General features: G+C 45.3%; 1 protein-coding gene across 1 annotated transcript in view; it reads left to right on the top strand.

The window, feature by feature from the left end:
• EVL (Enah/Vasp-like) overlaps positions 1-26,350 on the top strand; it is an 89,190-nt gene that overhangs the window by 50,910 nt on the left and 11,930 nt on the right. Inside the window, exons 4-6 of the mRNA XM_072865692.1 lie at positions 15,608-15,671; positions 21,364-21,425; positions 25,599-25,828. Coding sequence (XP_072721793.1) covers positions 15,608-15,671; positions 21,364-21,425; positions 25,599-25,828 — 356 coding nt within the window. The remainder of the gene's footprint in view (positions 1-15,607; positions 15,672-21,363; positions 21,426-25,598; positions 25,829-26,350) is intronic.

Below are 26,350 nucleotides of genomic sequence, written 5' to 3' on the forward strand. Positions count from 1 at the left end.
AAGCAGCTTCTACAGGTAGGACAAAACAGCTGACATTGATCCTCAATAAAACAAACTGGTTTCCATCTTCAGGACTACAATGATCGGGGCAATGGCATGACGATGGCTTTTTTAGTGTATTTTGCCCAGCTGAGGAACTTAAAAGTTCATTGGTCTCCTTCCTGAGTGCTTTTCAGAGCTGTTTAGAGTACAGACGTTCTCAGAGTGCCAGTGGATTAAGACACTACTAAAATCATGAAACCAAGCACTCGGTTCACTTCATAGTGCTATTTCAGTTTTGGCACAGCCTCTGGGTTCTTAGCTGTCTAATGCACTGGGAATTGCCTCCCCAAGCATGGATAATAGATAAATAAATAAAAAAGGAAAGCAGCCTTTTCAATTAAGGGCAAAATGTACAGAAATTAAAATGACAGAAGTTGTATCAGCTGCACATTGGTTCCTATGCGCACAGTCTCTAGATGTAATCAGTAGGTGCTCAGACAGATAATTACAGTCTTCCTGCAAAAGGCTTCATGTAGGAGAGCCACCTGCCTGCCTGCTACCACTTGCAGGATCAAACCTGTCCTTTATTTTTACTGTTGTGGATTGTGGAATTACAGTTTTCCAACTTCTGTTTAAAAAAGAAGCATTTTTCTAGCACCTCTCCTTTCAGAGGACTGCTGCACCAGGTAAGCACTGGGCATCAAGAGCGATTTGTCAGCCTTTGTTATAGACTCAGTAGTGATTTATATTTGTCAAAATGCAATTTGCACAATTGATTTCCTGTTGCAAGGATTACAGGAGCAGTTAGTTGAGGGAGCGTTTGCCTTCTAGCCAGCTGGTATTGGTTCATGCTCAAAATAGGGTCAAGGTTGCTTTTTATACAGGAGTAAGAGATGGTCAATTGAATTGTTACTTAAAATCTCTTTAGGTGCACAACATCTGCAAGCGCTGCTCGTTCAGGAATCATCTGTCCTGCCACAGGCAATTTCTCCTGTAACCTTTGTGAAGGCAAGAGTCAAATAATGATAGTAAGAAATTATGAGGTTTCTGGGAGGGTTTTATTCCCAGTGCCATGTGCTGCCCATCAGAATATCACTTTTAAGTGACTTGCATACAGCTGGTGGCATGTGTGCAACAGTTTAGGAATCCCAATACAGATGTTATAAAAACATTTGGTCACAATATTTTTGGCCACACCTGAAATTTTTTTTTCCAAACTTAGACCAACACCAGCAAGTCATAACTTTATTTGCCCAAAGTAAGAAGCTGAGGTCACGTCATACTCTCTGGGGCAGCTGCTTTTTCAGGTTCTTTATATTTCCTGTGGGCCATGCTGCTATTTCACAGTTCCAAGGGGCCACTGTCTTGCTGATGTGATTGTGGATCCCAATCTTCATTTCAGAGTCAAAAGTGACGGTGGAGTCCCTGAGGGAACCTGCTCTCAGTCCATATGTGCTCTTGCAGATTACCTAAAGCCATGCTATGCCACTTAGTCACATGGTGGCACTGGCTCTGCTGCCCCACTTCGTGTTTGAATGAGCTTTTTAAAGTATTACATTAATTTTAGGGTTAGGCAGAGGGAGAAGTAAGCATAGCCGCTCACTCCTTTTCCTCGTTGCATGGCAGGCTTTGTTGGCAGGGTGTTTTCTGTGCAGGTGGTAAGTCTGCAGAAGGATCTGCAGGAATTTGTTAAACTCTGAGATAAGTCTGAGATTCACTGAGATGCTGTTTGGCCTTGAAAGATATTTTTCAGCTTTTTATTAGCCATGAGCATGTTTAACCCCTTAGCAACCAAAATCTTAGTGTGTAAGAGATAAAGACAATAATAAAGAAAGTATGGGCTAAGAGATACTCGTGGCCAAATAAGTCATTAAAAGAGTTAGATGCATTCTTATGACAGAGTGAAGTTGTACATCTCTGTGTTTACAGGTTCCCTCATTAGTTTGGTATATTGTTTTTAATTGCCTGCATTTGTGTAGTACTGTTTAGTTTTGAAAGAGCAGGTGGCTCCAACGGTGGTGCAGGGTAAGTCAGCGCTTCAGAGATCAGAGCTGATATTTTACACCAGCCAGATGCTTCCCTTCATTGTGAGATACAGGAAGAAAGCAAAGGAGAACAAAAAGGATTTGGAGTGTCCTCAGAAGTGAGAACGCAATGGTTTGAACATACCTTTTCCTCTAGAAAAACTGGAGTCCTGATGATAAAACACAGTGTGAAATTTTATTATTTTAAGGCCAATTTTATTAATCTAAATTTATTTCTGGATTTTTTTAAACCCTCAGAGAGTAATTACATAAGATCATTGGCATTTATGGCTATGGAAACCTGAATTTACACTTAGGTTTGACTGTTTGAGTGCCTGTTTGCTGATGTGCCTCTAATGGCTTTATAAGCCAGCAAGCAGAAAACAACAAGCATATGCAGGTAGAATTTTGACCAGCTGGGTGCCATAGTGAAAAAGATAGTTTGCTACTAACAGAGTTTTTGCCGTCTCAAATATTAATTAGTTAATACTTGTTTTGCTGCATCTGATGGTGGAGCATACCCGAGAGGTATCAATATTGTAGACTTAAAATGGGACATAAATAATTCATAGCAAGAAGCATTAGAAAACATATGATAAGCAGCTTTGCTATTAGAATATCTAGGTATCACTCAGATGCTCTGAGTATGTTTTAATGTTGTAGGAGGCAGGTACAGAGGGAGAGCAACTACTCAGTTATGCTGAATATGTATTGTTTGAGAAGGATAGGAGTGGCTGTGATATATTGCAAGGTAGTTAGGAACCTGTCTCCACCTGGGGTTTCACCTGCTCTAACCATAGGAAGAGCCTTACAGTTTTTATTCAGCATATTCTAGAAATTAGGTATTAGATAAAAGACTTACCTGCTAAGTTCAGTGGGTCAAAACATTAATCAGTCTCAATCAGAGTAGTGTCACTGAAGCTATGGAGGTACATCCCCTAAACCAGTGATGAACTGGCTCGAGGAGTACAGGATTGGGCTATGTGAAGTCCCCAGTAGACAGAATAATGCAAAGGCAAGGAGAAGAGAAAGAAACGGATCAAAGGACTGGTGATAAGGCACAGAAGACAGAGAATGAATATTCTGCGTAGCCTCCTCATACAAACCGTCCATTAGCTTCAACTGGATTGCCTCTGCGAGACCTGCTATATTTAAATATAGAAGAGGAAAGTGATTAGCAGACAAAGTAGAAAGGGAGAAAAGTGTTGGGATCAGAGGAGATCAGGAATGATGGGTTGATGAAAAGAACTAAAAGACAGTAGATGGGGATTTTAAGCCATACAAATTTATTTTTGAATCCAGCATGATCACACTTATATTTTAAAACTAGTGCTCGACATTCATTGCTGGTGCAGCCCCTTCAACTTCAGCAGCTACACTGCCAGTGAACTTGATCCTGCATGTTCATTTGCAGCCATTTTTTCCCCAGTACAAGCTAACTTTGTGCTTAGTCGCCCTTTGTATTTATTGTAATTACTTGCATGTAGGCAAACATATGGTGGTCTGATTGGGGCAGGGGGCAGAAAATGCAATTTCTTTCTGACTTCCATGGTATTATGTGAAAGTCCAGACAATGAAGTCTGGCTTCAGACACCCTGAAGCGTTGTGATAGGCAAGGAAGAGGGTCCGATTAAATATTTAAGGAGCCGGGCCCACTTTGCTGCTGCAGCAGGGTATAGATTACACTTGGTGAAACCTGGTCTGCAGCGGGGCGGTCGGTAAGTGCTGGGCATGAGGAAGGTGCAGAGAGGAGTGCACTGAGGAGGCTGCTGCCATACTATGGTCAGCAGGGAATGGATTTGGCACTGCTTCTGCCTCTGCCACTGTGACTGCGTCATCCTGTGCCGAATGTCTTGTAGGTGATGGAAACCTCCCTGCTGCCTTGCACGCCCCATCCCTTGCATGCTGAGCTCCGGCGGGAGCTGTCCCAGGAAGGGGGAAGGGATGCTTGCGCCAGGGCGTTTTTGCATGGAAATGTTCTGTGCCACCATCCAGTTGTGCTGGGAAATCACTTGCAGCTGTAGTTCATCGATGGATCGTTTGTCTTCCGCTTGCTTTTAATTCCGGCAGGTGGGCAGTAGGACGCTGAGATAATATTTGAAAGAAATGGCCCATTAGGTTCAGATGACGCTGGCATTAGTCAGGGCTGTTAAATCAGGAGAAGTCATTACAGCGAGGGTATGGGACGATGACTTCTGAATCAACGTGTTGGATTGCTTCTGTCTTTACTTGCTAATGAATAGCATCTGTACTCACGGAATAGATATTGGTTTAAAAAAATAGGTATGAACAAGGGCAGCATTTTATACCTGCTATACTTATCTGGATATTTACCTGGTTTTTTTTCTCCATAATGACCTGCCTAAGACTGTCAATTCCTGTTAGCTTTTCTGGAAATTAGGATTTGCAGGGTTGTGGAGGGTTGGGCCATTAGGCTGAGGAGGATGGGTGGATTTACTATGGACCTTCCTAGTTAGTGGAAGGTCCTTTAAGCAGAGAGCTTGGCTTTTGGTGTTAGTGTGAATGGGATCAGGTGCTGTATTTGAATTTTTTTGTTTATCCACTGAATTTATTAGGCTTGTGTGTTTCTTGTCAAGGAGGACTACCCATTGTTAATGTTGTCTTTTCATGTTTTTTCATCAGTCCCTCCATTTAGTTGTGTTTCATTGAAAAGTCCTCTGCCTTCCAGCACTCTGTCCAGGTACATCCTAGTTGTCTTACAGCAGCGTTGGGGTTTAAATCATGGTAAAATGGATCTTGTCTGGATCTTAACCATTAGCTAAATGCAAACTGTATGTTTATAATGTGGTGTTTTCTGTGTGTATGTGTTGCTTCAATGCACGTACGGGGCCCTGCTGTTCTCCATGTTGTGGAGAAGACTGCCCTGAGGAGTTTGCTGTCTCACCAGAGAGTGAAAAAGGAAGGAGACACTTAAAAACTGAGAGGCTTGCCTTGCAAGCTTATACGTGGAGTTGGGCCAAGAATGGTGCTCTAGGTGCCTTGGGTGCTGCAGCAAGCTACACTAAGCATATATAATTTTCTGATTTCCTGTGTCATAAGTCTTATTGTTAAGGAAAACTAGACATAATATTTGACAAGCCAAGTGTGTAAATATCAGCTGATTGCACTCCTGTACATGCCAGAGGCTGGGTTCATTTTCCCTGTGGCTTCAGAGATTTTCAGAGATTCAGTTTGTCCCAAAGAAGGATTGAATTCCCGCTTTTTATTTGAGGTAAGGAATTGTAAGTATGAAGGAAGTATAAACAGGTATATGCATATACTGATGTGGAAATACACACATGGTCACACTTAGCTAAAGGAAGATATTCAGTTTATATTTCACGAGATGGATGCATGGGGCTTGAGGCATTGCCCCTTGAAGTCAGTGGGAAAGCGCTGCCTGAGCTCAGCGATGCTCTTACTGCAGAGCACGAGGCCAGCATTGCCAGTACTCCCTTCTCTGTCAGGACAGAGCCTGGCAAACTGTCACTGGAGTGAAACAATTCATGGCCTCATTAAAAACAAATTCAGGAAAATATCTTTGTAATACAAGCCGTATGTTTAGATGGTGTGTATTGGTTTACACCCTTGGCTTCTTTGGAGCATCTACTGCCTGAGCTCTGGTGTTAACCAGACCCCCATGCAGTGGCAGGGAGGTGGCAGCTTCTCAGCATGGCTAATGCTCTTGGTTTTGACAAGACTCTGATGATATTTGGCATTTTTCTTTAAGTTCCATTACTGCCTAGAGGCATGAGATTATGAGCTAATCTTAACCTTTATTGAAAAGTTTCAAACCTGGATGTGCAGGAAAATAGGCTTGACACTTATTCTAAAAAACAATCAAAACAGGAGGGGAAAAAAAAAGAACTGAAGTGCTTGTGGGCTTGTTTAATACTAATAATTGTGGGGTTTATTTAATACTTTTTTTAACTAGTCTCATGCTCCTGAATTTTACAGATTACTTTTTCACTTATGGCACTGATTGACATCTTGTCCCATCGTCTTGCCTGGACGTGTTTATAAAGCCAGCAACATTGGAATCACACCCTTCGAAATTCAGCGACGCCTCTTTTTTTTTCTCCTCAAAATAAACACCTACTATTCCCACAGCTTTCTGAGGACATACAGTTTTTCTCAGAGCTAGAGGCAGTTCCCATAGCAAAAGCAATCGGTCATTAACTAAGTAGGATGCTGACTGATCATGAAACTGCCTGTGGAAACAAGGCTGTTTCTCTAAATGCAGCAGAGCTCCCTCGTCAGCCCCTGCAAAGGAGGGAGGTGCTGACGGTCCCCTGCTCGGTGCTGCGTGGCCGGTGGCTGCCTTACCCACCTCTATTTCATTAGCGCATAATTGAGTGGCCACTGAACTAGTTCTTTTTTGCTCAGAGCTCAGCACAGCAAACAACATCCCCCTGGGATGCTCCAGTTCCACCTTTCCCTGACCTGCGCGGAGGTTTCCTGTGCTCGTCTTGCTGGCCGTACTCTCTGGTTCTTGGAAAGCCGGCGCTGCACAGGGTCTGGTCTTGTCCCGACACCTTCACTGGGCTCCGTGGCGCTGGGGCCTGATCCGGTTAGCTGTGTAGGCATCGCCTTCCTCTTTGCTGCCACCCTGAAGGTCTGGTGCTTGAAGCACTTCCCTGGGAAGTGGGGGACCAAGGTTCAGCCACCTCCTCTGCCCTCAGGAGGAACTGCAGCTTTCATTTCCCACCTCCCCCCGCCCCAACGAGCTTGTGCTATTCTAGATCAGTGTGCGGTTTTTTTCTTCCTGTTAGAGCTGAGCTGCTGAGAGCAAAATAATTCCCAGTTCTCATGCAATTCTTATATTTTATCTTAATCAGTCACCGGATAAAACAGAGGGAGTCGCAGACCAGACACGTGGATGTCCCACCCCTGTTGCGTGCCCTAACCATGGGGATGCAGTCCCACCACCCCAGGCTGCGTGCTGGGGGAGATGCTGACCCCAATAGCCCTGGAGCCACCTCATTGTGGAAAGTTTCCTGTTTGCACAGTCACCTATGTGTATTTTTAAATTTCTTTTAAAGCTGGTTGTGCTATCTTTTATGTGAGAGGTAACCCAAGCTGTGCTCCTGAGCTGAGGCACTGACGCCGAGATAAATGCACCTGAGCTATGTCCTTTACATATTAAATACGATCCCTGCTGTCAGAGTGCAGTTGCTTACTGCAGGAGCTGCTTTAGCACCTACTCATCCTTATTGCATTCAGAATTAAAAAAATAAGTTTTTCTCCTCCAGCTCAACAAAGACACCAGCATGAAAAATTATCAAATGCTGTGCCAGTGCCATGACAGATAAACAGCCAGGATCAACCAATTGCCATTATATTTTATGCAAAATAATGGAATCAACAGCTTTAGCAGTTGAGTCAAAGGCACACTGGTTTCATGTTGATGTGTTCAGTAGCACTTCTGGTGAACGGAAGATGATTTCTTTCTAATCATCTTGCAGCACTGCATCTTTGCATGGCCTTTCTATTTGGTAACTCCTCTCTGGATCTCGTGTCTTACATGCCGCTCAGTGCACATGCACAGCCATGTGGTTGTGCATGCAGGGACCCCTGCAATTCCATTTGTTGGTTTTCCTAAAAAAAAAAAAAAGAAAAAAAGGACTGCACAGTGCACACACCTGTACATATGTACTTGCAGGAGGCGTGAACTAATGATAGGGTAGGGCACTCCCATGTTAAATACCAGGCTTGTTTTTCCAGCTCTGTCACTGTCCTTAAATCTTATCCACATCAGAAAGTTTCAGCAGTGAATGTTAAATCAGTTTTTAGTTTAAATGAACAGACTTCATACAGCCCCCCTGTGCTCACAGCCTTATTTCAGTTTAAGGAGGGCCTGTTTCATGCTAGGTTAAAGTAATCTTACAGGTAAAGGGTAAAAGTAAAGAAATTGCGATCTTGGAATGGCGCTTTTAAGAGCTTCCAAGCTGGGAGCTTCTACAATTCAGGTGGGAGTTAGTACCTGGATCCACACTGTCCTTGTCCAGTGTAGTTATAAGGTAAAATGAGGTTATGTAAAATATTGCTGGGGATGGCTTTAAGAGGATGTGTTTTACTTTGCACTGCCACAGACTTGCAGCACTGTCGGTCACCAAGGGACAAGGGAGGGAGGTAGAGAAGTTTTCTGGCACAGAGCTGGAAATGCTCATTTCACTGCACTCTTCCCCAAAATTAATTTGGTCTGCTTCAGAATAAGGGTGCTTTAGGTGACCTTTTGCATAGGTTTAACTGTGTCAGTAGCAAATCTCACCTGTAGGTAAATTGAGGCAAACAAATGTTACTTGTGCAGACGTGGTCTGGGCGTAATCGAGTCACTTAACTTCTGCCTTGCAGCACTGGGGAAGCTTAATTAAGGCTGATAAAGTTCTTTGCAGTTCTCAGAGGAAAAGTTTGGTCCATGTGTAAATGATGTTATAGAAGGTATTTAAGGTACTCTGTTATAAATGCTGTGGAGGCACCTAGCCTGTGACTAACACTCTCTGAAACTCTTTCTGTTTCAAGTTAATGTTTAATAGGAATGAGGCAAACACTGCCTGAAAGCAGGTTTTGTGGCACTGTACCCAAATCCCCCTCCGGTGGGTGTGCTCCCTCTCTCTGCCAGGGTGGTTTTGCTTACCGTGATTCAAATGATCCGGCAAATGATCTGTACAGAGCTGTAGGCGCTCTGTCGCGTAGTTAACAGTGCAACAAAACCCTAATGGTGTTAGAATTTTTAAAACTGAGCCACTAGTGACCCACGGACAAAACTGCGGCATTCGTCCGTCTGTCCATGGTTTGCCTCAGCCCCTGCCTCCCTGTCAGACAGACAGTCCCCACAGCACGCCTAACGCATGAGCTGGTGCATGTCGAACAAGGTGGGACGTGCGGAGTCCCAAACCCCCGGTGTGGAAACACCGTGGCAGCATGGCAGCACACGGGAGGGGCCCGTGGCTCTGCCCAGCTGCAGTGATGGGGTGCAGCGAGCGGGGTGATCCCTTTTCCCACGCCTTTAGCTCGCCATGGAAATTTAGGTCTACATGACCTGCCATGTCATCCAACTCTGGTTGTACTAGCTTGGGCCCCAGAAGTAGCGTAGGCACCCTGCTTTATCTATGTGCTTTATCTAGGCTAATTAGATCGGTGCTTTGTCCAGGCTAATTGTCTCTGCTAATGAGTTTGAGCGCAGTGTCACTAGCACAGCGGTGTTGCGCCCGGTTCCTGCACCAGCTCCCTCGGTGGGTGCTGCCTCACGGCACGTGGCCGTGATGGGATGTCTCCGGCACATGCAGTCCCCACCAGGACAGACCGAAGGGACGAAGAGCCGGTTGAAGTCCTCAGGGCAGAGGCAGATGTTTAAAGTGCTGACGGAGTCTCGGCAGCAGCAGCGCGACTGCCCAACAGCGTCAAAAGAGCTAAAATTACAGCCAGGCTGTGAATGGGGGGAAGCGGGGGTGTAAGGAGAGGCAGATAACTTCCCCGCTTGGTTTCACACCCACATCGCAAGGCTGGTCTGCCCGTGGGGCACTCAGGGGGATCGGGCAGCAGCACAGCCGGGAGCAGGGAGCCCCCCCGACTGTGGGAGGTGAAGGGGAGAGGTTACGGTGAAGACAGCAAAATGCACCGTCCAGCCGAGTCCGGCGTGGGTTTGCAGGTTGGCCCCGGGAGCTGGCAGCAGCCGGGGCAGGACTTCCTTCCCAGTGCCCTGACACGGGGAACAGTGGCCCAGGCTGTGCCTGAACGGAGATGCTGGGATTAGCATTGGTCAGAAATGCTTTTGACAACTGATATTTTTTTTCTGTCAGAAAATGCCAATTTATTTGAAAGATATTTCTGTGGGAAAGAAAAGCTTTGCAGGAACTTGTCATCTGGAATGATTTCTTCTGTTCTGGTCAGGATAAGCAAGTGTTTATGTCGCATTCCCAGGATGTAAATGGCGACGGGCCAGACCTGGTGCCTGAACCCAAGTCTCCCGCAATCCAAGTATGTGCTGAAACCAGCAAGCAATGAGGGAGAGCTTTCTGTCCGTCTCTCACCCCTTTTCCTCCCATAGTCTGCTGTGGGTTTTTTCAGGGAAAATCATCATGTTCTGTTCATATGCAGAAGAAAAATTTTCAATCATCTCATGAATTTAAAGCCCAGATATATTTCTTATTTGGCTCTTACTCTGGACCCTTTCCTTAGCCCACCCCATTGATCACACTGGTCCATGAGCACCACGGAGGCTCTAGGGGTTGCAGAAACCCCACCTGGGAGCTGCTTCCAGTGTGTATAATGAATAAATGATCCCTAAGTGGGTTAGATTGGACCTCCTGTATTGCAGAAGCACAAAATCCTGGTTGCTCAGGGAAATGGGCCTAGTTTTGCCACTTTCTTGAGTGTATGCAGTCAGTGGGGCTTGCAGTTGCAGTATAAGTAAAAGAGGAAAAAGAAACGCCGCTTGGGGCTGCCCCAGCAGGAGAGAAGTGATGACATTGCTCTGGCTTGCTCGTACCTTCCCGCCACAGCTACGCCAGAGTGGAAGCTGGAGCATGGGTTTTCCCTCGGTGACGGCTTTGGTCCTATTTTGTGGCTGGCCGCGGGTCCGGACGCGGACATCTCTGAGCAGTAGCAGGGTGCAGTGGTGCAGGAGCGGCCACCGGCATGTGGAAACCGTCACACCCACGGCGAAGCAGTGCCCTATGCCAGGAGTTCCCCATCGCTGTCTTTAGGGACAGCTGGGGAAGGGCAGGGCGGGCGCTGGGCCGGCTGAGCGGGAGGAGAAAAAGCAAACACGGAAAACGTCCATGTGCTCCCAAAATCTGCCTCAAGCTAAATCACAAAACACTTATATAAAAATGCGGTTAATTATTACAAAGCAACGAAGCGAGGAAACACAGACATTCACAGCGTAGCTCCTGCATTAATTAGTTGCTAAAAATGTAGATCCCAACAGCTGTGAAGCTGCAAACGGGTCAGTAGCAAAACCGTCTCTCCTGGTTAATGTGCTGGGAAGCGCTCTTCTCTGTGAGGCTGTTCCCAAAGGCTGTCAGGGTCGGAGGCAGCTCACAGGCCAACTCGAGAAGCATGTTTAACTGAGGATGCCATCACCAAGAACACTTACTGTTCATGTCTGCTCAGCTCTGAGAAATATCTAAAAATGTGGAGAGGAGTTAAACCTAGAAATCCACTTGAATTTAAAATACCCTCAGTCAAACAGGTGTCTGCTGTATGTGCACTGCAGAGCACACATATGGAACACATATGGAACCAAGCGTAAAAATAATCCCTGCCTTCAGTATCCGTATGAGCCTTGGCCGAGCATGCTAAAAGCAAGCTCAAGGACGAGAGAAACAAGAAGCTCCACCATTACAGAGATTGAAGTTGTTTGCAGACTTCACATCAGATGGTGGTGTGCCTGGGTCTGCCAAGAACTCTGGACTGGGGAGGGGGGAAATCTAGCAGAATTTATGTTTCTGGCAACGAACAGACCTGAAACCTTGGGTTGGACTTTGAAGTGTATTGGCCACCCTCAGGCAAAATCTTGGTTGCCAAAACAGGGTGCATCTAACCTTTTTCTTTAGGGTTTGCAAATTAAGGTTTCATAATACTATAGAAAAATGATTGGTTTGAGTAAGATCACAAGCAGGATGCCAGAAGGAATTATTCCTTATGGTCATGAGTAACTCAAGCAAAACAACAACCAGTGCCAAGTAGAACCGGTGTGTTTCCCCACTGGTGGCAGGAAGACCTCTAACCCCACTGGCAGCAAAAGATGTAACTGCCCTGAACACCCTGTTATCCTAGGACAACTCCACATACAACTTTCCTCAAACTCTTTTCCAACCAGTGCCAATCAATACAAGCCTCTGCAGGAACGCAAAACAGGAATCCCTGTTCCCGTGGGCTGTGACTGACCCCTGCAGCTGGTCTAGGCTTTTCACAGAATCACAGAATCACAGCATTCTCTTAGCAACTTTTACTCCACTACTTCTTGTTTTACACAGTAGAGAGGACAAGCTATTACAGCTTCATCCTCCTCTTCTGGTCATGCTTGCCTTTTTTTGTCTCCCGACTTTGTTAGGACCCTTCACTTCTAAAGGACTTTGAGAAGAAAATTGTGCTAAACAAAACTAATGTGCAGAAGAGGATGTTAAAAATACCTTAGGATTGGGTATGAAGTGAAGATAGTTCACTTCTTTAATGTCTCACTACTGGTCACTAGTAAAATAGAAGAAAAATTAGTTTGGAAAAGTTATAAATAAATGATGTTTTGCTGCAGTGTGTTAATGCAAGTAAGAAATCTAAACCTGTAAAAGAGAGGAGTTAGTCATTACTCAGAAAACACTAATTGTTACATGTCTCAAGATATTTGAGAGAGAATTAAGGCATTTGGGGGGCTTTGCAGTCATGTACCCTGTGCACCTGAAAAGTTGTCTGGCTTTTTAAATTAATCAGCAAATAAAAATATTTGCAAATTTGTCACTACTTATGCAAAGAGCTTTTGAATGTCGATTATTTACTGAGTCAGGTCTGAAGTAGCTTCTTTCCTTCTGATCTTTTTTCTCTTGTTTTTGTCTGCCAAAAGAGGAGGGCATTTCTATAGAAATGATGAAGAAATTGGCAATTTCAAAACATAATTAGGAGCTTTATGTCTTCATTTTCAGGACATTTCACACTATTTCCAAATAATAATAAGAACAAAATGCTGCCAACTGAAACAATCAGCTGGGGTTCTTAAAGTAAAAAAAAATTAGGGACTATTAATGCATGGAGCTCATCTCTGAATAAGGGAGTGAAATTAAGTTATTTCAGTGAAGTGAGGGAAAAATTTTCCCGTAGCATTGTCTCAATTGACTTGTGGTCCACCCTGGGAATATATCAGGTATTTGCTGTACCACAGACAAGTTTTTTAAAGCCAGTGTTAATTTTGCAACCATGTATTGCAACCAAAAGCTGTGTATTTAGTTTCAAGTGTGGTCTTAATCCTGCAAGCATACACATACATACCAGAAAATATAAGTAAACTCATTGAATTTACTAGGACTCCTTCATGCTGCAAATTGAGGTGAACTTGTTTGCAAATTCATATGCTCTTTCATTTACCTGTCTGCTATGCAAGATCAGCTTGAGAAAGCTCCAGGTGATAAAAAGCAACAACCCTAACTTACAGATGTGTTTTGTCACGTTGCCTTAAAAGGATTTCTTTAGACCACTTTCCAAATTGATTTGGTTGGATTTGTTTGGTTTTAAACCTACATAGCCAGTTCATAACAGTGCCCACAGGAAAAAGGAGTCGGTTTTTTCGTGTGGTGTTGATAGTCTGGTCTTTGATTCCTTCTGCATGTCTAGTATTAGTCAAACTGGCCACACTGCCTCATTTGCTGGGAATTTGGCCCCAAGAGAAGATTCATGCCAAAGTACCAGATTAAGATGGCATCATTAGAGCCTCCTATATACTTTGACATGGTTTATTGCCAGGGAAGAATTGTTGTTTCTGCTGCCTCACCCTCTGGCCTTTCTTGCTCACATTGGCACCTACTTCTAGTCCTCTTTCCAAGCAGAGTTCAGGCTTCTGTATGGTGCTCTGAGTCTTTATACAAGGGAATTTTTCTCATTATGAAATCATATGCAGGGATGAGCATGGCTAAGGCTTGTGGAATTTGTTACCCAGTGAGGGAGGTGTAGCTGACTTAAGCCTTGGAAGTCTTTCACCCAGAAGCCCGCTTACTGAAGTATCTCACAGGGTGCATGTATGTGCACAGAACAGCGGTGTTACCTGCACACACCAGAGCCAGAGCCCAGTGCGGTGACACTGCTAGCTGTGGGCAGTCTGGTCCAATTCCACAGGCTGGGGATGGGACCTTACCTGTCTTCCTACTGTGTTCAGAAGAAGTTTAAATTCACTCTGTTACTGCTGCTCAGGGGTAGCTCTGGCCTTCTTTCACATCAGTGGTGAAGATGCACAGTACAAGCATTCACGCAATGAAGTGGCATCCTTGTTACACCTGAAAGTCCTTACATGTGAGCCTCCTGCTCTGTGCTTCCCAAATACCTGCTAAGTTTTTTCCTGAGGCTTGCTTCCAAAAAAACCCCAGCCTCTCCCCCCACATTCATTGTTTCGTGTTTTCTTTACAAAATGTGGCGTTTCTGTCTAAATAATTTGCCAAAGGCCTGTGACAAACAATATTAAGTTGTCAGTCGTGAGACATTAAAGAAGTGAACTGTCTTCACTTCATACCCAATCCTAAGGTATTTTTAAATGTCAGAGCTTTTTACTCAGTGGTTGTCACTGGCTCCAATTGTGGGACACTCAAAACTGGAATACATGGGCCCGATTTTCAGAAAGCACTGTGTTCCCTTTCTGCAAATGTTAGTCCTTAAACACATTTCAAAAACATGCACGATTTCATCAGGATCAGTGAATGCTCTGGAATTTCTGACTGCTATGCATTTCTGCCATCTTTCCTGTTTTCATGCAGTCATACTTTATAAACTCATTTTCAGATGAAATTCTGCCTGGCAGAAACATATAAAGAAAATTGAGAGAAATATCCTTAACGATTTGTGAGTGACATATTTGGGTTTGTAAGTGTTTAATTCTGATTTGCTCTTGTTGGATAACTTTTAAAAGGATGAAATTTTACATTTGAAAATTAAAAAAATAAGGTAGACATTATAATTTCCTGCATATAACTGATCTATTTCTCAGTGCTGTTTATCAGGAAAATTGCTGTTGCATTTAATAGAACTCTTTTCTGTTTAGTCCCAGTTGAAACTCACCTCATCAAATCAATGGAACAAACCTCCTTCCACCAAATGCAAGACCACTGTAGCTTATGTTACCAACAATTATTTTTAGTTTCAGAATAATTATTTCTTTCTGAAAATGGCATGTAAGTGTCAGTGTGCTTGATTAAATGTCCAAGAACAGAGATTAAATGATCAGAGTCAAGAGGAGATGTGACTTAAATGGTGACGTGCATAGTTGAGTTTTGCTGGTGAATGCCAGTGAAAGCTCAGCTTGGTGCAGATCCTGCAGAATCAGAAGACCGACAGTGTTGTACAAAGAAAAGCCACCTTTGTAAAAGGCTTGTTTAATCTTGCATTTCCTTGCACCTTCCATCAGGTAGCTCCTTGATGCCAGCTCAGCACCAGAGCAGCAATAGCTAGCATGTATGCTCACAAACTCAGCACTGTGGTTGAGTTACTGTGCAAGCACAGAATAATCCAGGGAGGTTAAATCTGAACCCTGTAGAAGCTAGAAATCCATCCCAGTGTGACGGACTGTCCTTCCACAGGACATCTTTTGCCACGCTGTGGGTCTTCACCCTCGCCAAGGGATGAGTGTGTAGTCTACAGCTACCACAATGCCGAGTTACTGGACAAATCTGCTCACACATTTAGCCATTGGATTCTCCCAGTGGGACTCAAAATTTACAGGAGGCGATGGTATGTCTAATAGGAAAAAATAAATTAAAAAAAATAAAGCAAAAAGAGGACAATAATGCTTGAGGTTTTTCTCTCCTAGTAAGATGAAGAAGCAACTAATCTGAGTGGCACTGCTTTTTGAAAAAGTCAGCTACATTTGCTTTCCTAATAGCATTCTCTTCTTTTTTCTGTAGGTCCAGCTGCCCAGCGCCAGGTCCAGAATGGGCCATCTCCAGATGAGTTGGAAGCACAGAGAAGGTAAGCGGAGTTAATCCGTTATGGTAAAGTTCTAGTTTGTAACTTGGACGAACGTGCGGTCCTTGCTCACCAATAAGCACTGTTCTTTTTACTTGTACCCGTTATAAGCTGATTCTGAGTTTTCTGTTATTATTGTTAATGATTCTGTAATGACTTTTTAAAGGGTGAACTGAAGCCCTAGGTAAACTCTTTGCTCAAAGGCAAGCGTGAGGCATGCTGATGTTCAGAGTTAAAGACAAAACATGTTTAAAAGCATTTTGTGGAGCGTGTGTTTCTCAAGCATGTTAAGAAAGCTTATCCTGTTCTGGATCACCTGCCAGCAGTTGACAGTCATATTGCCCAGAGAGCATCTGACGGACCATATACACATACATTACCATATACCATATACCGTACATTAATGAGAATTAATAGCTTAGGCCCTTTCTGTGTATGGCTACTTCCTATATCATATGCTGTTCTTTTTATGAATGTTTTGCTCTAAACCACCATAATAAATGAAAGTATAAAGCCATACCCTTCACCTTTGCGTGTATGTCTAGCCTTAGTGCCATTATTACACATGGCCTTTTCTCTAGCTGCTAGGAGTGGTCTCCTTGACATCAAAGGGAAGGTAGGCAGGAGTGTCCGTCCTTATATGCCTGTTTCCATAATCAAATTATGAGGCCCATGTCATTTCAGCTTTGCTGATTCAGCCAAGATTCCTGTAGCAGCAGTAGAAATCCCTGTAGCAGCAGTATCTTCAGCTTCCTTCACTAAGTATAAGACATACCTCTCCTATTCTGGGCAAAGTTTTCTCATCTGACCGGTAGTCCATGCTGTCAGAGCTGTGATCTGTCTGCCGGGCATCGGTGGTGTCCATGCCAGCAGCACTGCTTAGCCAGGGTTGTGCTTCTCTGTTGAAGTATAGGCTAGTGCACACAAAAAAAGCACCTTTGTTCCCCATATTCCTGCTCGCTGCAAATGAGTTTCTACTACTGTATGAGAAACACCACAGAATATTTTGCCGTAACACGTATAAGCTGGTGAGCCTCACTTCATCAGGAGTGCGCTGGGTGTACAGAAATCAGCAGGACCTGTCGCTGCTCCAGGTTTGGTGCCTGGCATTGCTTAAATGAGGTGTCTGCATTTGCTTCTGTAATGAGAAGAGGATCAGCCAGTGCAATTAGACCTTCAGAGGACTTGGCCTAATGTTTGGTTCAGATAATAAATAGCTTTGTAAGGATTTTAGTGCAACCAGACCTGCAGGGGCAGTTCAGCACCAAAGATGTCGGATGTTGGTCTGACGTGACAGAGGCTCGGTGGGCTCTGCCTCCGTTTGTAGGTGCAACCTGTAAGCAGGCAAGGTCCCCCCTTGCAGGGTCCAGGGACTGCCCTGGTCCTACGAGTAGCGTAGCTTAATATCACACGTTCCTGGAGCAACAGAGATGAAGTGTTGCAATATATCATTTGCATTCATGCTCCAGGACTACCGTTCTGACTGGTCCCTACACGAAACCATGTATAGGTCATTCAAGACAAGACCCTTACACAGGCTGTGGTAGGTACTTAGGATTCTCTCTTTCCCCCTCCAAAAACTGGGATGAAAGTGTAGGGAAACTGGTTTCCTGTGCCTTTATGAATAACTCTAAACGGCCTGAGATTTAGTAGGGATTTACATATGACTATTAAATGGGTCAGCGGGTAATGATATTTCACTGGAGATTTGTAAAGATTTACTTTGGGATAGGAGAGCTATCATAAAGGTCAGAGGAGAGCTCCTGCTCACCCAGAGGCAGGGGGGATGCTGCCTGTCCCTGCCGCCTGGCTGAAAGACGTGATCCAGCTCTTCATTTAACCAGTGGAAATCAGTGATTCTTCAGACTATATGTAACTCAGACCTCACATTTAGGTATCTAGTCTGTACATTTAAAGTGTGAACAGCTTAACTACATCAGAAAAAAAATATTTCATTTATTGCTTTTTGTTTAGAGACAGTAAAAGCCTTTTGGGTAGGTATTATTCAACTGCTACAGGGCACATGGTTCTGGGAAAGCTTCTTTTGCTCCACTGGACTGGAATAAGCTATGCCAGTAGATGCACTTAGACATTGCTGCATCTGCACTAGAGGATTTTCAGCTTTAATTATGTTGATGCATGCTTTAAGCATAGAGCAGACCTAATTTTAGGCCTAGCTTTTTTTGAACATCTTATAAGCAGGCAAGGAAATGAACTACCCTGCAAATTTGTCTGTTTAAAAGGTTTTTTAGAGACCTTTACAAAAATGTTAAAAGAATGTATTTTTAAGTCAGAGTGTAATTTGTCCCCTCTCGTACTTTACTCCTTGCATACTCCTTAAGCAGCCTTGTGCCAATCTCAGGCTTTATTTAGTTCCACTGGAATAAATTTGACTTCCTAAGAGTGTAAGAACTTCTCCTTTTAGCACGTGTGGGAGGGCGTATTTGGCACGTATAAACTGCTTCTGCCCAAGGACAGACAGGGCTGGCGTGAACCCCAACAACTTCAAGTGGCGGTGGCTGACCCTTGTTTTGGGGAGCACCCCACACCTGTATCTGCTCTGCGGCGGCTCTAGCGACTTGGAGACGTCTTACCCGTATTTCTTTCCTGGTCTGTCAGGCTGGAGTTTTCCAAGTCTGTCCTGCAGATAAACCTAGAATTTCCCCCAGGTTTAATGAGACAAATGTATGTGTCAAGTTGTTCTTCATCATCAAATTTTGCTAATAAATGCCAAGCTGAGGTAGGGGACAGGATGCTTAGGAAATTCTTAGTACTTGGGTTTACAGTTGAAATTTTAGCAGTGCAATTGCTGCTGTTGCATATGTGTTCAGCCCATAACTATCAAGTAAGAGCTAGAGTATGTATTGAAGTAAAGATTTCTTTTTATTTGGTTTAAAGTGTCATAGCTTAAATGAAACCAGTTGAATCAGCCAACTAAGGCTGTTCCTCAAAACTCTTCCCCCTTTGCACATATAATAATTTTCTCAGCTGCCTGTAATGGTTTTCCAGAAATTGCCAGTGTTCGATGGATTGCACGTCCTGAACATAAAACCAGTTTAGGATTGATCCCTCCACAGTGAATAATTATAATCGTGGATTTTCCTGTCCCATCTACTCTTGAATTAGAATTGAAATATGGGAAGTTTGTTTTGCAAAGACATCCTTTTTTCCTTACATAATGTAACTTTATTTTTCTGGACTTTTTTCTTAAAAAGCTTTTGTTTGTATGTAAGAAGATAGAATTATTTAAAATTGCAGACTCAGGATAGTACAAGTAAAAATGTGACAGGGTGTCGTGGTTTAGCCCCAGCTGGCAACTAAGCACCACGCAGCCGCTCTCTCACTCCCCCCCCGGTGGGATGGGGGAGAGAATCGGAAGAGCAAAAGTAAGAAAATTCGAGGGTTGAGATAAGAACAGTTTAATAATTGGAACAAAATAATAATAATAATAATAATAATAATAATGAATTATAATGAGAAGGAATACAATGAGAGAGAGAAAGAGGAACAAAACCCAAGGGAGGGAAAGGAAAGGGAAAGAAAAAAATTAATAAAATAAAATAAAATTATACAACCGCTCACCACCCGCCGACCGACGCCCAGCCAGTCCCCGAGCAGCGATCGCAACCCCTCGGCCAACTCCCCCAGTTTATATACTGGGCATGACATCATATGGTATGGAATAGCCCTTTGGTCAGTTTGGATCAACTATCCTGGCTGTGCCCCCTCCCATTTCTTGGGCACCTGGCAGAGCACGGGAAGCTGGGGAGAAAAAAAAAAAAGAAAGGTCCTTGACCAATGTAAATACCGCTTAGCGACAGCCAAAACATCAGCGTGTTATCAACATCATTCTCATACTAAAATCCAAAGCACCGCACTACACCAGCTACTAGGAAGAAAATTAACTCTATCCCAGCCGAAACCAGGACACAGGGAGATCTCTCTAAAATATTACATAAGGAGTAAAAATAAAAGTGTTGCCTAGAGTTAAGCTTGCCTTACTGTATAGCCCATGAAGTAAAGTTGTTACAGAAAAAAGACATCTCTAAGCAGTTAAGACTGGCCCAAACACATGTCGAACAAATTCAAGGCAAACTTGGCCTAGAAATCGTGGAAGAAAATGATAATAAACCTTATTACCAAGTGCTCCAGTAAGGTAATTTCAGAGTTGGGTTTTAGTATTGTTGAAAGCTTTAGTCCACATCCATGCACATGGTAAAAAGCCTGGCAAATAGTCTCGGTTTTAGCTCTCGGTCTTTTCAACACGAGAAATGCCAGGGAGGGTTTGTGGCAGGGGTCAGGGACAGCTCTTTCTGCAGGGGTGTTACAGCGTGCGAGAGAAGACCTCTGCTGCTGGACCCTGGGAACTGCACATCTCTGGAAGCAGACCCTGGGAAAAGGCTTGGCAGTGCATGTCCCTCTGGGACACCAGGCCTGGGTAGCACGGCAGCTGGCAGCTCCTGGGGGGCAGGGTGCCAAAAAAGCAGCAGTGCAAGGCGGTGCCCTGCGTTCGTGGAGGAAAGGCGGCGGTCGTGGTCCCCGCGACCACGGCGGTCGTGGTCCCGTTGCGGCCGATGCTGGGGCATCGGTGGCAGGCTGTCAGCCAGGCTGTGCAGCTGCACAAAACAGGTTTTGTACAGCCAGCACCTACACGCAGATCGGGCTTCCTTATATTTTCATTTTAACTACAAGGCCTTTGGGCTCCCGACCCATAAAAGACTCAGGACTGTGTCTTTCTATGCAAGTGTCGTGGTTTAGCTTCAGTCGGCAACTAAGCCCCACCCAGCCACTCGCTCACCCTCCCCACCCCGGTGGGATGGGGGAGAGAATCGGAAGGGTAAAAGTGAGAAAACTCGTGAGATAAGAACAGTTTAATAATTGGGAAAAAGAAAAAAAAAAATAGTAATGAAAAGGAAAACAATGAGAGAGAGAGGGGAACAAAACCCAGGGAAAAAAACCAAGAGATACAACTGCTCACCACCCACTGACCGACGCCCAGCCCATCCCCGAGCAGCAATCGCTGCCCCCCGGCCAACTCCCCCCAGTTTATATACTGAGCGTGACGTCATATGGTACGGAATAGCCCTTTGGCCAGTTTGGGTCAACTATCCTAGCTGTGCCCCCTCCCAGCTTCTTGTGCACCTGGCAGAGCACGGGAAGCTGAAAAGTCCTCGACCAGTGTAAGCACTGCTTAGCAACAACTAAAACATCAGTGTGTTATCAACATTATTCTCATACTACATCCAAAACACAGCACTATACCAGCTACTAGGACGAAAATTAACTCTACCCCAGCCGAAACCAGGACAGCAAATGCCCCTTACTCTTCCCTTGCAATGCTCATGCACTTCAGGTTAACAACATGCGTGGTTCCTATGCTCTCCTGGACCTGGGGCACTGACTACTCCTCCAGAGCCCGTTGAGGAGTTAACTTAAATGGATCAAGCATCCCCTGCAATGTCCAGCAGGTGCAGGGCAATGTCCTGGTTACGCTTCCCCAACGCGTGCAATGGCACCGCTGCGGCCAGGGCAAGTAAAATCAAACCCGCCTCCATCTCATGGGCACAGCACTTCTGTGAGGGCCTGGCTCACACCACCCGAGACATACAGCTTGAGTGCTTCTCAGCGTATAAAGCTTTTACTCAAAATTGTAAAGAATACATAATGACTGAAGGTTTTTTCATTGCTGTTTTAGACAAGTGATGGAGCAACAGCAACAGCGCCAGGAATCTCTGGAAAGAAGAACCTCTACCACAGGCACGTATCAAACCAAGCAGATATAGTTTCTCCCTGCTTGTCTCCTCTAGCTGTAGGTGGGTTTCGTGTGGTGCTATACAAGAGCCAGACTGCTAAAACTAGCTGTAGTTAAGATTAGATTTTAAAGCATTTTCAGCTAGGGCCTTACATGCATTTGGACATGGTTGTGTTGTTTCGCAGAGGCTCAGGTCTGGAGCATGCAGGTGGAGCTAGGCAGGTTTTGCACTTGGCAAAACCTGTACAGCTGAGGGGGATTTTACGCATACCAAGAGGGCCTGGCCATGCTTCTTCCACACGCACGGGGAGAGCAGGTAGCACAGCCACCGCACGAGTGACTCCATGTTTCCAGGGGATGTCAGCGTGAAGGAGCAGGCGTGCTGGAAGTGCCAGCTCAGGCGGTGCCCATTGCTCTGCAGCACAAAGCAAACTACAGCGCAGAGGAAAATAGACCTCTAGATGCTCATTGGTGCAGATTTTGTGGTCATGAAGTGAGGAGTCTTCTGTGAGCTTAATGGAAAAAATATATATATTTAATGAGCTTACAAAAATCTATAGCATATTAAGTCGCACTAAGCTGAGAGAAGAGGTGACAGGAATAGCTTATCACTACAAAGTATGGCTTTGCCTCTCTGAAAGAAGGCAAAGCAAGCAAGCCAAGATGGCCATCTTGTGTTTGGGCTTTTATTTTGGGGACGTTTTTTCAGTTAATCTGGCCACATAAGTGAAATGTTTTTCCTCAGCTGTTACAACTTTTTAGTTTTTGACTTGAAACCAGCTCAGACATAAACACATACCTTAGTCAGCAACAGAAGTTGTTGGACTCTGTTTCGGCAGAGGTTACTGTGTGCTATTCTGCATAGGGAACATAGCCAAAATCCTGCCTCGGCATCCACAAGGAGCGGGACGTGGCTCCCAGGGGCTTCTGGCTGTCCCCTCCCTGGCTACGAGGTGGCCACCGCTGTTCACCATGTCCCTTGCAGCTGCCCATGGTGCGAGGGTGATGCTCGTGATCCTGACTCAGATTCACACGGGGCTTGGAGGAGCCTCACTGGCACCAGAGCACACAGCCCTGCCCATGCTGCCAGGGTCCTGCTCCACACAGCCCTGGGGGGAGCACACAGCCCATCCTGTGCTGCCAGGGTCCCGCTCCACACAGCTCTCCGCTTCTGCCAAGGGTTGGAAACCCCCAAGCCGGTGCCTGCACCATCTCTTCTTTGTTTTGTTTGAGCTTCTGTTTGTGTTTACTTTGCGGTTCCTTTTTCTCCGTTCCGCTTTGCCTTGGTTTCGTTCCTTGCTGCGTACCCATCTTACTCTTTTCATTTGTCTTTTCTGTTCTTTTAGTTTCCACCCTTCAGAGAAGCGTATGTTCTCCCCCCGCTCAGCCCCAGACTCTTCCTCCCGCCTGCAGTACCTGCGGTGCTCCTGCCACTGGTGCTGTGCCCCCACCACCGCCTCATGCCAGCACTGTCTCTTCGGCACCCGCTGTCCCCGAGCCCACCAGTCAATCCTCTTTCAGAGCCCCGCAGAGAGCCAGAGAGCCCCCGCAGCTCCTGCACAGGCACTCAGCCTCTGAGCTGCCAACGGCCCCAGGTTCCTCCCCTCCAGCCTGCCCAAACCGCAGGATCGTAATGCCAGGCATCAGGCGAACCTCGCTGTCTCCACCACCTCCCCATCCTTCCCACTTTCCCTTCACCTCTCGCCAGCCTCTCAGGCGCTCTTCTCTTTCCTGCTCTCCTCGGTCTTCTGCTTCCCCCACCACAAATGCACCACCTCTGCAGAGGGGTGATGTCCTGCAGCCACTCGGTCCCACCATCCTGCCCGTGATTCCTGTTCCACCCGACAGGGTCAGGGGACCCACAGATAAAGCAGGCCAGGAGACCTCAGCAAATGTACCTCTGAATGGCCATCCTGAAGAACAAATTGCTTTAGGTCCCTCTGGGACCCAGGTGAAAAGTGTGGACGGGTCCTTCTTTCCACACCTAGGAGCTTCACCCTCCTCCCCGCTGCCCACCATTGCCAGCCCCCCTGGCTCCTTTGGCCAGGCTCCCTCTCCATCCTCCCATCCATCATCTCGTCCTCCACAGCAGTGGTATCAGCCCATGTCACACTGTCTTCCATTGCCTCCCCCTTATGCTGCTGTGTCTGAGGTGACTATGCCCAGGAGGACCCCTCCTTACATGACTTCATCAGCCATTGCCCACTTGAGTAAGTACTGATTTTGAATGAGTTGCGACCTGTATAAAGCCTTAGCGTTCAGCTATTTAAAAAGCCCCGTTGGCACTGCCCGTGACTGCTAGAAAAAGGGCTGAGAGACCCAAGGCTACTCCTGCTGTACGTGATTTCTGAAACTAAGGTGGAAAAGTATCGAAATCACTCAGGACTGGTCCAGGGACCTTCTGAGCTAAAAGCAAGGCAAAAAGCAAGAATTACAGGGCCAGGGCCCTGTAGCTGGGTTGTTGCAATGCATATTCTTACTGTATTAGCCCAGAAGGAGATTTTTATCATTCAGCAGAGTCAAACTGCATTTGGCAGTGAGCTTCATACAAAACCTATATTCATCTGGTCCAGACGTAGCAGATGGGCTCTGCTGAAGCTGGAGGCCAGGTCTGTGGTAGACTTGTTGTCTGTGTAGCAATATTGGTAGAGGTTGTGATTTTTATTCTTTTTCTTAAGTGGTATTTCTGTTACCAGCAAAACATATAACATGGATTTTGTTATAGTTGCCCAGAATCCCCTGTGCTTGTGTAACTTATTTCATTCTAGAAACTCTCTTCCTGGTATAAACTGCATTTATAGTTGAGGGCTTGTCACTATAACTATTCCAGCAAACCTTTTTCATTGCAGGCAGATCTTGGGTCTGCCACTTTGCATATGGTCTTGATTTCCAGCGCTCATCTCAAGCCTGAGGAGTTAGAACAGTTACGAGTAATGCCTATTTGCAATTCAGATCATACGTTTTGTGACTTGGATCCATTCCTCTTTATAACCACATATAATGCTTAAATGATGTGCCTAGAAAAGGAAGAAAACTGAGACATTTCCTTTTACTTTCTGCTAAAAATATTACAGCAACCACTGGAGGCTCAGTCCTTCAGCTGATATAAGTCCTTGAAATCTACTTAGTTCAATAAAGTTATTTTAAACTCACATCAGTCCATTATTTTGACTCAGTTCAATTTTTGCCTCAGGCTGGCCTCTAGTTAGGTGGGTGTAGTTTTGCAATTACAATTAACTATACCCACAATGAATTACTAGCTATTATGTTCGTGAACCAAAGAGGGCTTGAAATGTTTAAAGTATTTCTAATAGCAGCTATGGTTCATTTCAAGAATGGAATTGTGAGTGTGAAATAATGGCAGAAGTAACCACAGAAATAAGGCAGTATTGTAAGAAAACCTAGATAAGAAGAAAACCAGGCTGCTAATGTTAAATACAGTTTCCAAATGTTCCTCAGTCAAAACCCACATGTCTTTCAAAATAACACTTACTGAACAACTGAACCTGTAATTATATATCAGGAGCAGCCCATTCTGAGAGAGTGTAATGTGGGGAAATACCCTCGGGGAGGTGGATTCGTTCAACTGACCCACTACAGACAGGCAAAACACTGCAACGGAGTTACCCACCATCAGCCCCTCCGACAGGCTGCTGCTTTGAGGAGCTTTGCTGAACCTCAGGGTGCTTGAAGCTGGACTCTCCCCCCATTATTTTGCCAGACCACACGAGATCACACGCCCTCTGTTCAACAGAAAGGAGGACGTGTCGCTGTAGCCCATGAGGTGAAAAGCTAGTGTTAACAGAATTCCACGGAGCTGGCTGATGTAGTTTATTATCTCCATGTAGAAAGCTATGAGAGGAGCAGAAGAAGGTGCCACTTATGAATGGGGAAGTGTTGTCTGCGTTTTGATTTTGGCACAGGATAAAACACTAGCCCAGCCAGGCAGAAGGGGATGGAGAAGACTAGTTTATCAGTGACAGGGTCTCGCAGAAGGGCGCAACTGTAGCTGATTGACCATTGATGCAACCACCGTTTCCCATTCTTCTGCTTGGTGCTTCCTTGCATTGCTCACTTGTCATGCAGTCAGGTCATGGCCTTGGGAGCAGGAATGTGACCTTGTGTATGGGCTGGAGGAGACTGCGCTTCACATCTAATTCGTATTCTCTGCATTTCAGGCCCAGCACTTCCACCTGGTCATCCCAGTGGCACTGCTGTGATCCCTGCTTCGTCCGGGGGGCCCCCACCTCCGCCACCACCCCCGGTCCCTCCGCCACCCATGGGAGCTGCACCCCCCCCGCCGCCCCCACTGCCGGCAGGCGCTGGCCAAGGGGCTGGCACTGAAGATGGGTCAGTGTCAGGGCTCGCAGCGGCTCTGGCTGGTGCCAAACTAAGGAGAGTTCAACGGGTAAGGAGGTGGCACTGGGACTCCCCAATGGGCTCTCCTCTGCTGCGGGAATGCCTGGCGCAGCTTGGTGTAATGGTCTGCAAATCCAGCATGAAACATGGTGAAACATGCTTCGGCTGACCATTAGGTGAACTTTTAAATGTGAGTTCGTAGTGCAAATAAAGCTGAGCAGGACATGTTTGGTAGAATTTCTGCTCTTCAGAAAATATTAATTAGCAAATGGCTGCGAGTTCTCATGTTGCCAGCATTTCATTACTCCTGCAAAGTCCACCATTGTGCTATCTGTTAGTGTTTTCAGTCATTATAAGTGGTTAAAACTGCACCATGCTTACAAAACCCAGTGTGGACTGTGGAGGCCTCACATCAATAGGTGTCCACTTAGGTAAGGGTTGCATAACCATGCATAAACATAACCATGAACAAACAGCGCTGTGGGTTTTTTCATCATTTGCCCATATATTTGCCTCACCCAGACTGTCCTGGTTTTAGTAAGGTCCATCTTCTTCCCAAAGCAGAACACAT

This window comes from Ciconia boyciana, chromosome 6 (genome assembly GCF_034638445.1).
Source record: "Ciconia boyciana chromosome 6, ASM3463844v1, whole genome shotgun sequence".
Lineage (NCBI taxonomy): Eukaryota > Metazoa > Chordata > Aves > Ciconiiformes > Ciconiidae > Ciconia > Ciconia boyciana.